This window comes from Anabrus simplex, chromosome 5 (genome assembly GCF_040414725.1).
Source record: "Anabrus simplex isolate iqAnaSimp1 chromosome 5, ASM4041472v1, whole genome shotgun sequence".
In the NCBI taxonomy this organism is placed as follows: Eukaryota; Metazoa; Arthropoda; class Insecta; order Orthoptera; family Tettigoniidae; genus Anabrus; species Anabrus simplex.
This window is the reverse complement of record NC_090269.1, coordinates 31010315-31027358: the sequence shown is the minus strand read 5'-3', so window position 1 is coordinate 31027358 and position 17044 is coordinate 31010315. Positions and strand designations below refer to the sequence as shown.

Here is a 17044-nt window from a genome sequence, read left to right as displayed (position 1 = left end):
AAGACAAGAGGAATAGAACTAAATGAGGCCACAACACTAGTTGCAAATCGACGATTGTGGCAACATTTAGTAAATTCACATAGGCTTGCAGACTGAATGCTGAAAAGCATAACAGTCTTTAATGATAATGTATGTATGTATGTATGTTTTTGTTGTGAATTTATGTAAAAATATTAATAGGACTCACAAGAAAGACATTTATATTTAGGCCTATTTTAACACTGAGTGTTGAAAGAAAGACATTTATTTTGGTATTGGAGATCTCCAGTAGTGTGCTTGTTGTAACTAACCTTTTGTATCACTCTGTATCACGTGGATACTTCGATCATGAAATCGCTGCGTTTCGTGATCAAAACCTCTAGAATGTGTTGTCCATACGCCCATATATGGAAATTCATTTTAATTGGTCGGAATAACAACCATATTCATTGGCGAAAATTTCGGGTTGAATTGTACTAAGCTTCCCTGATAGGCTGTTTGTGTGTTTCCCAATTTCCGGCCTTAGGCTCCTCGGTAGAACAGGGCTCTGGTTCGCATCTTTGGTTTATGTACATCGTCATGGTCGGACGCACCTTGTGGGTGGTCCGGTCAGCGGCTCCAGTTATCTCAGGGTAAGCACGTTTTCTTTTCACGAATGTTAAATTAATATGTAGATTTATTTGTTTCGGAGTTCATCTTAGACCCTGGTTTTCGCCGTTTTGTTTTGCAATGCCTTAGCTCGTCAGGTAGGCATATTCTTTGTTTTGGAGGCAATTCCCTTTTATTAACCTTTTTAATTGTATAACGTAAAATTTAATTTTCCTTCCGGGGTTGCCTTCCGTAGTACCGTATCAACTTAGTGTACGCCTGTTGAGCTATGCATCTCTCGCTGATGCGTATTAGGAAAGGACAGCAACTCTAAAGGCCTCTGCGTTAAATATTAAATTCCTTTGTCATTTTCTTCGTAAACTATTGGTAATAATCTGCAAAGCTCTTTTTCTATTTGCCTTGTAAGATGTTTGTAATTGCTTGTAATTATGTTTATATTCCCTGTTAAAATTTCCTTGTGAATTTCATTGCCGAAGTTATGCTCACCTTCTTAAATGTAATCACATTTTATTACAATTTTGGTTTTCTGAAGAACCATCGACAGGAACCTCGTGGTTTGATTCATCTTATTTCTTTACTGATCAGTGATCATGTTACCTTTTAATTGCTGTTATTCTACCATGTTTAAATTTCTTTAACTGTTAGTACAGTAAAACCTCGTTAATTCGAAGTCGTTGGGACTCAAAAATCGGACTTCGAATTACGTGATTTTGAATTAACCGCCAATTCGCAATTCAGAAGTACCAACCCTTGCCGCATTACAAAATATTCTAAGGCCCGTTACTGCATGCATTTAACCTTGATTCACAGTTTATACCTTTCAAATGCCATGAAAAAAGAACTATTTCCATAATGTATCCAAGAAGGTGCATTTACAGTATTCAAAGAATGCACACTGATATCTCACTGGTAAACATAACCTCACCCAACGAAAGAAAAAGCACGATTCAAAGACGAGGAGAAATCTATGCTCGCTCCCATGTGCAAGTGCTTTATTAATTGGATTACTATACTGTATGCATTTTAGATGCCTTGTATTTACACAAAAAGTACCCGATGCCCTTAAAATCGAACTTTCCTATGACCCTAACCTTGTACGATTTCCCGCCATGGCACTTCTCTCGTACTTCAGAAATGTAAACACTTGCCGCATCATGAAGTATTATAAGACCCATTAATACATGCGATCACCTCGATTCACAGTTTAAACCTTTCAAATGCCATGGAAAAAACTATTTCCGAAATGTATCCAACAAGGTGCATTTACAATGTTCAAATAATTCACTTGGCTAAATCACTGACAAACATAACCTCACACAATTCAAAGAAGAGGATAAATTATGCCGGTTCCCCTGTGCAAATGCATTATTTTTTGGATTTCTTTACTGTTTGCATTTTTATTATAGATGCTTTGTACTGGCATGGAAAGTGCCCGACGCTTTTAATACATTGTGGCTTATCGAAGTTTCCTATGACGAGGGGATAAGGTATCTTGCTTCTATGTGCATTGCAACGCACTACTATGACCCCCATCCCTCACACTGTACGATTTCCCGGCTGGCAATTTCTCCTTTAAAACCATAAGACCGTTTGAGCTCGCATTAAAATAAAGCAATGTAGTTTCACCGGCAATGTCAATATTGTTCGGTGCCTACGAATTTATTATATTTGCCACGTTTTTTCGTCAACTGTCGACATCGCCAGTGTTCGCAGATTCTGTTTTCCCGCACACTGCATGTCGCGTGATATTACGGCTTTCCTTAAAAGGTTGAACACAAAAGAATTCCGATTTCATTCAACTTAGCAATCATGAAGCACACTGTAGACCCACCGAAGTGCGGAAAGCTACCCCTCCACGTTCCAGAACGCGCGTTCTACTACGACGCGGAGCGGATAAATTTCGAGTTGAATTTACTCTGTAACATACTATTGTTTTAAAATGTAAAGGCAGTTTCGAATTAAAAGTCTGAATTTCGGTAATGGGGCCGGCATTGTACTTCGAATTACGAATTATCCGTATTTTGAATTAAACAATTGAAATAACATGCAAAACTGTATCTCATGTTTCCGGGAACGAGAGCTTCTTCGAATTAGGCGGGATTTTCAAGTAACCGATTTCGAATTATCGAGGTTCTACTGTAAATGTAAACTGAAGGGCAAACGCTCTCACACCTTTTTCCCCTACAATGTCACGTAAGATCACATCCTCTTTAGGGATTCCAGTCCGCTTTCCCCACATACTTTCTCTAGTTGTCATGTTGGTGATCCTGCTTATCTTTGCTTCAAGCCATGTGTATGTTTTGGAAACTTGTCATGTTTTTATCTGTGTCCTATCAGCTGACGTATGTTCCTTTGGGTTTGTTACTTTGATTTTTATGTGCTAAAATTTATGTGACTATCTCTTAATATGTGTGTGTGTGCATGTGTGTGAAATATTTACCCAAGTTTTGCATTTTACTTACATTGGTAAAGATGTAAATAATGTAAAACTTCCTTTGATATACCTCTGGTCAAGAAAATACTGTTCAAGGAAAAAAGACAAAACTGCTTGTCTTGCTGCTGATATCAGAATAGTACTGAAAAATATTCTAGGAATGTGAAAGTTTAAGATATTGTACTCATAAAATTGCAAAAATTAGACAAGAAATTCAAGAATTAACTCAAAGTACCATTGAATACAACTAACCAACAAGTGCTTAAAATCAAGCTGTCATGTACCTTATTAACAATTTGCTGCTGTTTCAAGTGCTTTTGCCTAAGAATAGCAACTTCACGCCAGAGAACTTCATTCTCCCTCTTCATAGCACTCAACTGTGAGTCCACATTATCCTGCCGTCCCTTCATAGTTTTTACCTCTGAAAGAACTTTGTTAACCAGATCAGTCTTATGAGTAGTTCGATTCTCCTCCAACTTAGCAGGAATCTGCAACATTACATGACAAGATCAGTAAAAGTAAAATGCAGGTTACCTTATCACACAATATATTTCTTTACATGACAACTCTTCCTAGCGAATAATCACTTTCAAAGGCAGACTACAGGCAAAAAAATAGAACATAGATAAGCTAACAATGTCTAATCTTATTGTGTTCCATAAAAGAGAAAATTTACAAGACAAAGTGAAGCATATCAGTAGACAACAATATACTCAAATTCTCATAAACACCATTTGCTACAATACAAGCATCTATAATTGCCTCCATTTTCCCATGAACATGTTGGGCAGAAATGTTCAGTCATGCCCTTTCAACCTGTTGGCGTATTTCACAAAAATCCTTGGCTAGCGTGTTTATGCGAGTGTGCACAATCCAATCCCACATACTGAAAACTGTGTTGTTACAGAACATTTGCTACAATACAAGCATCTATAATTGCCTCCATTTTTCCATGAATATGTTGGGCAGAAATATTCAGTCATGGCCTTTCAACCTGTTGGCATATTTCACAAAAATCCTTGACTAGCGTGTTGATGCAAGTGTGCACAATCCAATCCCACAGACTGAAAACTGTGTTGTTAAAGAACACAGTAAGATGAACAAACAGAATATTTAGGTACATTTTCTTGTTGGAAGAGGTTGTTTTTCTATTTGTTCTATGTCATACGAACACTGGCAGGTCTTACGGTGACAATGGGATTGGACAGGACTACGAACAAGGAGAAAACGTCCATGATCTTAAGGTATAGCCCCAGCATGTGCCTAGTGTGAAAATTAGAAACCGTGGAAAAAAACCTTCAGGGCTCAACACTGGGATTCAAACCCATCATCTCCCAAATGCAACAGCTAATTACCCAAACAGTGTAGCCAATTTACTTGGTGGAAAAGTATCTAACTGAAGCAAGAATAGGGTCAAAGTCCAATAATAATAATAATAATAATAATAATAATAATAATAATAATAATAATAATAATAATTAGGTTTCAGAGATGTTGAGAAGCTAGAATTTTGGTACAGCGGGAGTTCTTGTATTTGCTGGCAAATCTACTGACACAATGCTGGAGTATTTGAACACTGGGATCGAAACTGCTAATATGTAGCGAGAAGGCCAATGAATGAATTAATAACGATACAGCCTCTATACCCAGCCCACACAGTAATGCTAGGCACAAGCATTGTAGGATCTCTCAACTTAATACCAAGTTGGTATTGTATAGCTCAAGGCTAGACATCCAGCAAGTGCTCTTCCTTAGTTCTTTACTAGATATGTATACAAACATCACTATTTCCTAGACAGAGTATAACTTCATCACTGAAGACTACTCGCCATTCCTCTCAACAGATTAGCTTTCAATTTCACTGAAAACATTCTTCACAGTAATACTGAGATAGTTGCTAATGAGCCAGTGGAACTCAATGAGCACAGTAGACTTAGTTATGGTACTTGTGGATACATCCAGTGTACAAGTGGTTCCAATAATTGGCGTAGTGTATCACACTGTCAACAAACATGTGTCTGTCCAGGTAAGAGTATAAGTATTTACTAAAAATAAAATTAAGACAGAATTGGAAAAGGGAGCTGCAGCATATTAGTAATATTTTAAAAAGTTTTGTATTTTTAATAAACAAGTACCTCTGATGTGTAGTTTGTAGACACTTCCAAAACTGAATGCAAAGCATTTATGTAATAAGTCGAAATCCCTATAGCTTACTAAAAATCATGGTCTAATAGAAACTAATAATCCAAGCATCAAGACTTTAAAAAATATAATTTAATTGCCATTATATATATTATTTATTCACCATAAAGTCAGTACAGATGTTATGAAAGGCCAGGACTGGCAAGCCTAACACACAAGTTGTACCCTGACATAGCAGACAGAATTAGAAAGCAGAAGAGAAAAAATTTACATATCCAGTATACTGTAAAGCATTGTCTTTACAGGTTCTTACATACTGAATATAAAGTCATTTCAGCAGTCTAACATAGGGCCTCTTAGGGTGCATGCACCAGTGCATTGCACGGCACAAGGTGCAAAAGACAACATCGCTAGGTTGACCAGTGCAGAATCCCACTCCTCAATTTTGAGCAATAACGCTGCCTCAATCTTTCCCTACGCCTTTCTCACTCACTCGGCTTGTCTTCCCCTTCCTCACTTACTCCTCAACTTTCCACCTCTGATCGGAGTTGAGCCGAGCTTAGCCGAGTCACCCCAAGAAAAAACTCTGGTCCGAACCGAGCAGAGTTTGACCGACGCATGGTGCACAGAACCTCAACGTTATGGTTTGCACGTGTCAGATACTGAGCGTTTGAGAGGCTGTGGTCTAAAATGTAGAGCAGATTAAGTGAATAAGGTTCAGTGTCCTAAAATCTTGCCCTGTCTTTGTTGATGTATCTACTGTCAAAATCGAATATCTTATATGGAAGCATTTATAATACAAACTCAGTCAGGATTCTATTTTGCAACCCAGAGCACAGAAACTGAGTGCTTACTTGAACAAATGACAGCTTGCTTTCCTTCAGTATTTGAAAATTAGTACATCATACAGCTATTGACTCAATCCTGAATATTTTAAGTGGCAGTAAATAACTCTGACTGCTGACGGGCTAAAGAGAGTATAGGTAGACCAGCCCTTTTAGGAGGGGTGAGAGTTCACTCAGTGTACGAAAAGACACTGTTAGATTTCAACAAATGACAGCTGCTGAAGGCATCTGATAACATGTTAGGGACAGGCGGTGATGATTACAATTTTAAGATGAAATACAACTAAGCAACCGTTCTCTAGACCTATATAATAATCAGTGTGAAAAATTGAAATGGGTACGACACTTTGAAAAATGAAGGTAGAGAAGAATCGTATAATATGGAATAACATTTACTTTCGGCAGTATAACTTCTTACCGAAATCAGTTACGCAATATAAATAAATATGGTTTGAAACTTCAAAGTATTTAGCTAAGATTCTCTATATTGTTTAATTATAAATTGTTAATGCCTTCATGTCAAAAGTGTTTCTTTCAAAAAGTTGCACTGGCAGGTAATACGGAATATGATAAAGATGTTGTTTCAATGCGGATAATACGGAATACTAATATGTGGAATACTAGATACCTAGTATTACATATATCCCGTCATGCCATGTTTGAATTAAAGGATTCGTCATGCCATAAACTTTGCACAACAAGGAAGTTACACCGGTATAGCAATACAAGCAACTCTTGTACAATATGTAACATTGGATTTCAGAAGGTTAGCCTTACGTTATGGTAATAATAGTTAATTATTTGGTTTGTAACAGTCGAGGAGGCAGAAGTGGTCACAGAAGACTTGCTGCAAAGGGTAGACTCTAAAACTTTTTAAAGCTGCAAGAGTTTGTTCTTGCATGCTTAGATTCGTATGTTCTGCAGCATATGGCACCAAGACAAAAGTATGTGGGTCGTCTAAATATTGATGTAAGTGCCTTTAATTAAATAAAATTACAAAGAACACATAAGATCAGGCTATACCATCTCTTGAAAGGGAACAGATGAAGGACAGCATCATATTCACCATGTTGCAATCACTGCAACAACTAAATTGTAATTGGCCACCATTTTACTCCAAGAGCAATTCGTGAAGGACTTTATAACTCTTCACACACCACTGTCTGGAGATAGCTTCATAATTTCTCACTGTAATCTATGCTCCTACCTTAGATGTTGATAAAGAGGTTATCATCATCTAGAGAAAAGTTATTGCTGCCTGGCATCATCAATGTTAAGTTGGGGAAATAATAAACTCAGGGAAAATGTGACAAATTACAACTTCCCATTCGAAATGACAATGGACTACCATTTGGATGGTGTTATGCATCAACTGACCAAGCGCCAAAATGGATTTTTTTTAGATTATTGCACCATCTGGTAGCTAAAGGTGTAAACTTTACATAGGTTATAGTTCGGACTTTTATTCTCAATATGATTTCGCAGGAAATGCATTTTGACCAAACGCCAACCTCTCAATCATTAAATTGAAGTTTTGCATCAAGTGACCAACCACCATTTCTGAGTCTGAATTACACATCAAATGACCACACGACACACGTGCAGTCACTTGGTCGTATGATGCTAAATGTGGATTCCCGTGTTGCAGTCTCACGCGCAGGTTTTCTTCCTTGTTACACAGCTTTCGAATTTGCATTGTTTCTCTGCAATGTGTCATTTCTTTATTCACTGAAATCCCTCATTTTGGTAATAAGTGCTTAAGTCTAAGAACATAGCAATGGAACATCATCATCATATATCTCGGTCTAAGCGAATTCTCTTGTTAGCGAAGAATCAGATGCTTCAATAATTTTCTGTTAATTCACAAATCAGAGCTTATAGGTATTGTTTTATGTATTTAAAATACGTTCCTATCTTAGGAATCCAAGGATATTTTAGAGGGTTCCATCACACCTGCAAACGCTACGCCCATTTCAATAAACGCAGATCACTGGCAGTCGACGAACAGCTTCATAACGCTGAGTTCATTGACAGATGACCGAAATTCTTCGGTTACATAATGCGAATTTGTGGTAAGTTGGTGCGGTCCGTTACCGTTACACCTATTAGATATCATATGTCACGATACAATATCCTGTTAAACACACTTGTAAATAAGGAATTCAAAATGTGTATGCACGTTTGCTAGCTTTCCCTAAAATATGTTTTTTTGTAATCGATGAACCACTATTCAAGGAAAATAATACAACAGAGGAAGCTGTTCCAATTGGTTTGGAAGAATCTGATAAGAAACATGCAACTGAAGGTGTAGATCCCACAACATTCTCTCCAGCAAAAGTTAACCAACAACACTTGACTGCAGTAAACGAATTTCAGGTATGTTAAACGCGTTACTAAATGTACTTAAATTTTCATTGATCTATTTAAGTTCGTCGCCGACTTCAGAATGAAAATGGATCAGCTCTACATGGTCTGTTCACTCTGTTATGGCCCAATGGAAAACCAGTTTCAGAAGCGAAGCTGAACGACCTGCGCTCCCTCATGAAGCTAATTCCCAACGATGCTAAGCCTTTCTATACGGACCTGTTTAGTGATCCTGGAATAGACGAAGATATAGATGGGTCTGATTGTGGAAATATGGATTTTGAACTCGAAAATTCTTAAAATCCTGCATTATGTTACACCAGTGTAATTTCTATACTATATTCTAAAATTCATGTTTTTCTATGTCATGTTGTATTCTGTTATGCCTAACTTAATCCTGAACTTAAATAAGCAATAACATTAGTTAACAAGTATCATATTTTACACTGCACTGAATTTTTTAAAGTCCATTCGATTACTAAATGACAATTTTATTTGTTGGTCAAGTGATGCAAAACAAAAAACTAAGGTAACCGCAATAAAGCATCAAGTGACCAAGCGCCATTATCTCAGATTACGTCAATATACTTCCAATATCCCTAAATTTTATACATTAAGAAGAAAATTTATGTTTCTGTCTTCATTTTGGTATAGAATACCTCACATTTAACAGGAAATGTGAATTAATACAAAGGATTTTGCGTTTGTGTCAATATCTCAAAATCTACTTTTGGCGCTTGGTCAAGTGATGCATAACACCATCCATTTACTTGACAGAAGGGCATGAATTTATAACTAATGTTCAAGGAGACACAGAAGTAACCATGCTTCAAGCACAGACATATCCTTGACAATATCATCTGGCAATGTGATACAAAACAAAAACATCCTAATTACTAAGACAAGAAATACTGATAACTATTGAAAAGATCACAAACTTCTTATCTGCTGACTATGTATCTCCTCACCAAAAACCACCTAATATGTCCAAGTGGATGCTTAACATTTCTGTATGTCACGATAAATGAACTGCTGGGATTTTCATGACAAGATTTCAGACCAGTTGGCAAATAATCCAGTCAGCACAAATGATGTAAAAACAAGAATATGCCACAATGCAAAAGACAGTGACCAAGTCAGTTGGGAAAACAATTGGATTACCAGGCTGAGTAGCTCAGGCGGTAGAGCGCTGCCTTCTGAGCTCAAGTTGGCGGGTTCAATCCCGGCTAGTCCGGTGGTATTTGAAGGTGCCAAAATACGTCAGCCTCGCATAAGATTTCCTGGCATGTTAAAGAATTCCTGCGGAACAAAATTCCAGCACTTCAGTGTCTCCGAAAGCCATAAATGTAGTTAGTGGGACATAAAATCAATATTATTATTAAACAATTGGTTTTGTTTAACACATTGAAGACGGAAGACGCGTCTACTCGTGTTTGGCTCACCGAGTGTTGCAGGGAACTAGTCTTCACGATACTCTTACGTATGGTGACGTCTGTCAAAACTTGAAACTAGCTGGCAGTCAAGGTTACTAAAATCTCTATGTTGAAGCTTTTGTTTATTCCATGATTGCTTTAGATGCCAGTAAACAGAACTGAAAGGAAGGAATATGACAGAAAAGTAGAAGGAAGACGACCCGTGGGAAGGCCACGAAAGAACGATGTACTGCTGAGAGGTCATGATTGGGACAAGGTGGTGGAGGAAGAATGGTACAAGGACAGGATGAGATGGAGGAGGCTCATGTATCACACCCGGGAAACTGGAGATGGTTTAGGATGATGATGATGATGATGCTTTAGATTTTTCTTCTGTTTCATGATTCATTTGCTAAGTTTTCTGACCTCATGTTTACATTGCTCAAGGAGCCATGTGGTGGGCAAGATGGCGCTTCCCAGACTGAACATGAGCTTAGACGCAGATGAGATTTTGAATGAATTATATGCGGATAAGTATTCAAATTGCCCCAGTGATGCTGACGATCGCGAGTTCGATGTTGAAAGCTATTGTGACCGAAGTGTCTCGGGTGATGAAAATGATGTCCCCCCTATAAAATAACGTGAAGTAGTGGTGGTCGAGAACAAGGCTGAAAGTGATGATATCAGTGTAAATGGAAGTGATATGTCTATTTCTTCTGACGAATGGGTAGAAAATAATAGTTCACCGACTTTGGAGGATTTCCCAGGAGTTCCTGGTAAAAAGATAAGACTTGATGGACCACAAAACCAGTGGCAAAACTACTTGGAGTCAGTTGAGGAAATGCCTACCCTAAGAAATATGATTAAATGATATAAATATTGTAACAAATTTATCTGCTGTTGTTATTGTGCTAAAACTACAATAAGCTCTATTTAACTTTCTCGCGGGTTGCGTAGTAAAGCGTACTGGAGTCATACATTGTCTCCCGTGGGTTGCGTAGTAGTGCGTACCCGAGTTTCAGACAGACTTCCTCTGCCATCTGTCGGCTAAACATAACTTTTTGGAACCAGTGAATTCCCTATGCTTCCTAGATACAACTTGCATGCACAGAATCCTAAACTAAAGTGTTCTTTTATACATTTTCTTAGATAGAAGAGACAGCTGACTGAATGTAAACACATTACAGCAACATGACTGCTCATAACCAGTTGAGTGCGGGGGATATTTGTTACAAATTAGATCAATATGTTGACAAATGCAATGGTAGTGAGTTTAAAGTTGTAGGTATGATGATAAAAATGGTATGGGAAGTAGTTAAGACAGGATATGAATCTGAGAGAAATTGAAATACGGCACAGGACAGGAAATGTTCATTTGTGTACCGTCTCCTTTTAAAACATTAGGCCTACTTGTACAAAATATAATCATCAGTTTTAATTCTCCAGTTAATTCTGTTTCGGACTATGAGCCTCTACTTAATTACATAATATTCCAAGTAATGTCAATTTATCTTCCAATCTCATTCAGCAAGAAATTGTTAATAATTTGTATGTCCGAGAGGAAGTACGATTTGCTATCTAAGTATCTTCATCCAACTGATCCCGAAAATAAAATAAATTGGGAGATTCAGGGTGAATTCCTGCGTTCTCTTCATTACTAAGAAAATAAGAGTCCCATCATGTCCAGCAATTCAGATCGACATAAAAAACAAGCAATTTAACACTAGGTACCATATTGGATGCTTCTTGATGTATCATTCTGAACAGGGGGGAGGGTCTTGCGTGTAATTAGGTCATCTCATTGTATCTTTTTAGAATAACTATAGTGTATTTTCCATTGTTACAAAATTTGAAAGCGATATCTTACGTGGTTTTCACAGAATAAATTATTTAGTGAAGGTACTCCACAGCTATACCTGACAGGCAAATTATTACTCTCGATTTTGTCAGACAGTGAGTCAAAGATAGTCCGTGGGAAAGGGGTAATATGTACTACATGGTTAACAGCAGGCTATGTGCCTCGCTGATCGCCCGCTAGATGTAGGGAGGCAGGAAATAACTTGACTCACCCAGGAATTTTTGTTTTGTTTGCGTTTCGCCAGCTTGATGATTGTTAGCGGGGTGGTGGAGGAAAGTTAGGTTACCGCCCGCGAACTTCTCTCCGCAAGGTCTAGGGCCCGTTGAGGCATGCCTCTTCTGCTATTCGTGTGTGCAGAAATTCCTAACGCGAAGGCGACAATGACGTGCGTATTGTTAATTGTGTAAGTGCGCACATTATTCTTTTAAATTAGTAGGCAATCAGTGCATTATTGGTAATATTAGTGACAAGTCAAACATGGAAACATCCAATTCAACTTCTGAGTTTCTGTTGTGTAAAACAAGACTGACATCTGGTTGAAACTCGCGTTTAAATAATCAATGAATAGGGCCCTTTTGAACTCTCTAAAATGCACTAGCCATGCATCTTGGTGGGTGTGTTATTTACTAACTGATGAGCCCAATTTAGCACACTGGGGTGAAACGCTGGCAACCAGGAATGAGTTCGCTGGAAAATTTCGAATGTCCAGTAACTTTTTAAAATGGACTTACGAACAGAAGTGTGAAGCCAAAAACAAAACATGTAGGCCTATGCCTAATTTAGATATTATTTTGATGGTAAAGTAGCTAGAAAATTTCAATTTTCTTGCTATACATGAAATTTGTGGTTTTGTTACAGGGTCTACGTGTGTTTTGTTTGGTAGTGAAAAGGAATATGGACTTTAAATGGGATAATTGTTATAAAAACGTTCTAAAAAAAGCAGAGAACCATCAAAATTGAAATAAAATTGAGATTGAAGAGAAATTCCCTTTACTGGGGAGCGAGGTGATGGAACAGTCTTTATCTGAAGGTGCAAGAATTCAAGCCGTTAAACATATTAAAATCTTAAAACAAAATCGGCTTGATGTTGAGAGACTTGATATTGTGTGTTTTCTTGGGAAACAGGAGCTTGGATTTTGAGGTCATTTTCAAGGGGAAGACTCGATCAACAGGAGCAATTACATAGTGTTGTTAGATCGTCTTTCAAAACAGGAACAGTACATTTGATTTCATCTCCAGTCCACGTTGGGCTTTTAATAATAATAATAATAATAATAATAATAATAATAATAATAATAATAATAATAATAATAATAATAATAATAATCATAATAATAACAACAACAACAACAACTGTACCGTGAGGGAACACCCGCCCCGTTCATTCAAATGAAGCGCCTTGAAAAATGCCATCTTCAATATGAACTGGCAACAACTTGTGCAAGAAGTTTGGACTTTTCTTCACAGATTTCTCTACCAAAAGAACGTATGTTGTGCCCTCTAGTGTGAAGAGGAACTATTAAAATTCTAAAGTAATTTGTTATTTTAAGGTTTTGTAAACCGAGTTGATTTGTCTTTGTTTTTTGACGTATCACAGTTGACAACATTTCGATCTCTTTCTGTCAACTTCAAAATTAACCAATAAGAAATTCTGTATGTGTATTTTTCCACCAATCACCATTCTCTTCTCCATATTTAATTATCCAATAAAAATTGGGTGTGTGTCAAGCAGGGGCGGTTATTCCATGGAATGAAGGGAATGAGTCATTCCCTTACAAATTATTATACAAAAAATATATATTTATGCATGTTATTGCAGCCAGTATTTATTTTAAATTTTGTGTCGTTTTATATAATGTATAATTAACTTTATTTTAACGTGACAGTGATGCATGGGCAGTTGAGAGTTGCAAACATACGTCTGTCTCCAAGAGCTATGCAAGGATGTACTATCAAAGCCGTTCGTCAGGCAAGTGGCCTGCCAGACTCGACTATGGCTTCACTACGGTCCCTTCATAATTATTCACTTGGGTTCAGGAAGCTCTGCCCAAGGGAATGCATCTCACAACTCATTCCGTTCAAGAGTATTTGTATGTGATAAAACTTGTGAGAAAAAGGTTTAATTGTGCTTGTGTTTTCAACTGAAGTAAAACATCGTACAGTGAGCTGTACCACATAATTTACTTCGCGTTATTTGTGAAAATTACACCATATTTACGTGCACACATATAAATTAAAGGAACTACTGCGATTTCGCCACCTTAGAAGGGAATGCATTCACTGTGCTCATTCCCTGCTTCGAGTCTCTGAATCATGACAACTGTCGGCGCGAGTGAGGAGAGCGGAGGGGTACGTGGATGCGTATTAGAATCTCTTAATCCAGGGCATGAGTTTGAGGGCTTTTCAAGAGAAGAGTAATATAATTTCCGGTGGCAGACCAATGCCTGATTTACCGGGTGTAAAAACTAAAACGAAACGTTGTGTTTGATACTTTAATACAGAGCAATATGTAAATATAGGCTGGTTTTGTGCTTGTCAAAAAACATCAAAACTCTACTGTTGGGCTTGCGTTCTATTTTCAAATGAAAAGGGGGTATGGAACAGTGTAGACTTCGATAACATGAATAATTTGCTTAACGCATTCCAGCATCATCAGCAATCACAAACACGTATCTGAGCTGAAATTCTGTTAACTTTCGGAACGACTAGAATAGATTTGCAACTCGATCAGCAGCGTAAACTGGAAATAATAAAACATAACGAGTTGGTAAAACAGAATAGAAAGGTGATACGACTGATGTTGTAATGTATCTTGCAAGACAAGAACTTCCTTTCAGAGCGCATGCAGAAGATAAAAGTTCCTTAAATCATGGAAATTACATAGAACTCATAAAGCTGCTGAGCAAGTATGACGACACATTGGCTAATCATTTGCAGAAAGCAACGGTGTTCATAGGTCTTTCACATCAAGTACAAAATGATTTAATTGACGGAGCAACCAGTGTGTTATTGACCGAAATAAAGAAGGAAATATCACAGTCACCATTCGTAGTGATTATTATTGATGAAACTACTGATATTTCTGCCCATTCCCAACTTTCAACTGTTGTTAGGTATTTAATATCAAAAATAAACAAACAATTACCCTCACTCCTTAATGTTGTTAGGTACACGTCTGCTGATGGAGAAGTACAGGAGTGATTTCTTGGATTTACCGACGTAAGAGCCGATCGCAGTGCTCCTGCTCTTGCAGATCACGTTTCACATAATGGACGAGTTCAACAGTTGTTCTAAACTAGTCGCTCAATGTTACTATGAAGCCGCAGTGATGTCATGAGGACTCTGGTTCAATCAATAAATGAAAAAAGGTTCCACCTAATCGATACTTTCTCTTTTTTATTTAACCTTGGGCTATTTACAAAGACATTAATAATCACAGAACATGTTTCGAACATGGTTGAATGTGGCCTCGATAAGGCAGTAATGGTATTAGGTTCGGAGCTCTGTCTCCTAGACAATTCATAGAGCATAGATGCTCTTTTGATTCTTGTACAGGTGTTAATATACTCTGTAAAAGAAATTGGGAGACCTGTCTCCTTGACTATTGAGTGTATGGAGCAACGGTGCTCGAGTAACATTTGTAAAATTGGGAACTTTAAGCTCAGATGATTAACTGGCAAATTTTGTTGATTTTCTGATTCCTCCTACTTTGTATTTAAACTACTGTACCTGAAATCTTGTTCCGTCACTGAGCGACTTGTTTTGTTAATATTTTGCATTAAAAAAAAAAAAAAAGAGAAAAGAAATAAAACTTTAATTAATCTTTTGATTGTAGTAGATAGACCCATTCATGCCCGCCCTTCTTTCACCACTGCCACCACGGAATCTCCGTAACAACAACAACAACAATAATAATAATAATAATATAATTTCACGAAAATCTAGAAGCTGATTCACCTCCAACAGTGGAAGAAATTAAGGAAGCATTAAAAAATCTTAAAAATAACAAAGTTAGTGGGGAAGACTCCATAACAGCTGAACTTTTAAAATGGGCTGAACCAAATATTACAGAAGATCTACAAATAATCTTTGAAGAAATTTGGGAAACAGAAAAGATCCCAGAGGATTGGAAAGTGGCTCTAATACACCCATTACACAAGAAGGGTAACAAGCAAGATGTCAACAACTACGGAGGTATATCTCTCTTGCCTGTTGCTTACAAGATATTTTCAACAATACTACTAAACAGAGTAAAATTGACACTGGACAGTCAATTGGGTGAATATCAAGGTGGATTTAGAGAGGGAAGATCTTGTTCTGAACAGATTTTCAACCTGAAATCTATAATTCAACACAGATTAATAAACTCCAAAGACATAGTTGTAACATTTATTGACTTTAAAAAAGCTTTTGACTCTGTTGATAGGGAAACCCTAGATAAAGTAATCCGGGAATTTGGAGTTAAAACTAAATTGGCAAACCTAATTCGTGAAACACTTAGACACTATCTCGAAAGTAAAATTTATGGGTGAAATATCTCGACCTTTCAAAATAAATACAGGTGTCAGGCAGGGTGATGGTCTATCTCCACTCCTTTTCAATTGTGTCATGGAGAAAATTGTAAGAATTTGGAATGAAAAACTGAAAGAATCCAAAATATTGCCACTTATGCTGGCAAAGAACAACAACAAAGGTGTTGCAATAAATTGCCTAGCATTTGCAGATGACTTTGCCATATTTCAGAAAGCCTTACAGATGCAGCAATGCAAGTAAATCTCCTTGAAAAGACAGCCCACATGACAGGCTTGAGAATCTCTGCCAAGAAAACAAAATTTTTGACGAATATAAAAAGTGCCCCAAAGTTTTTAGTAACGGATATTGGTCAAATAGAAAAGAAATTCAAATATTTGGGTGAGACAATTTAAGAAAATGGTTTAGAAAAATCTGCTATAGAGGAGAGGATACAAAAGATGGAAAGAGCTTACGGTATAACTCAGAATACTTATAACAAAAAGTGCTTATCAAGAAAACTTAAAATAAAGCACAACAACACAGTAGTGAAACCAGAATGCCTTTATGCCAGCGAATGTCTCGCACTGAACTACAAGCTTGATAAATTAGAAATATTAGAAAGAAGAATTATAAGGAAAATATTAGGTCCTCTAAGAATTGCAGAGTTTTGGAAATTAAGAAGTAACAATGAAATTTACCAGAACATAGAAAACATATGAAACAATCAGAAAAAGGAGATTACTATTTCTTGGACACATTTACAGAATGGATGACAATAGACTAACTAAACGAATCTTCAAGTACCTTTGGGAAAAGAAATCGACTACCACCTGGATTCAAGAAGTCAAGAAAGACCTGGAAAGGTACAACATAGGCTACGAGAAGAAGA

At 37.2% G+C, this 17044-nt stretch overlaps 1 protein-coding gene across 1 annotated transcript in view; it reads right to left on the bottom strand.

Moving 5' to 3' along the window:
- Positions 1–17044, bottom strand: part of Hsf (Heat shock factor) — a 197097-nt gene that overhangs the window by 145926 nt on the left and 34127 nt on the right. The window contains exon 4 of the mRNA XM_067146826.2: positions 3307–3510. Coding sequence (XP_067002927.2) covers positions 3307–3510 — 204 coding nt within the window. The remainder of the gene's footprint in view (positions 1–3306; positions 3511–17044) is intronic.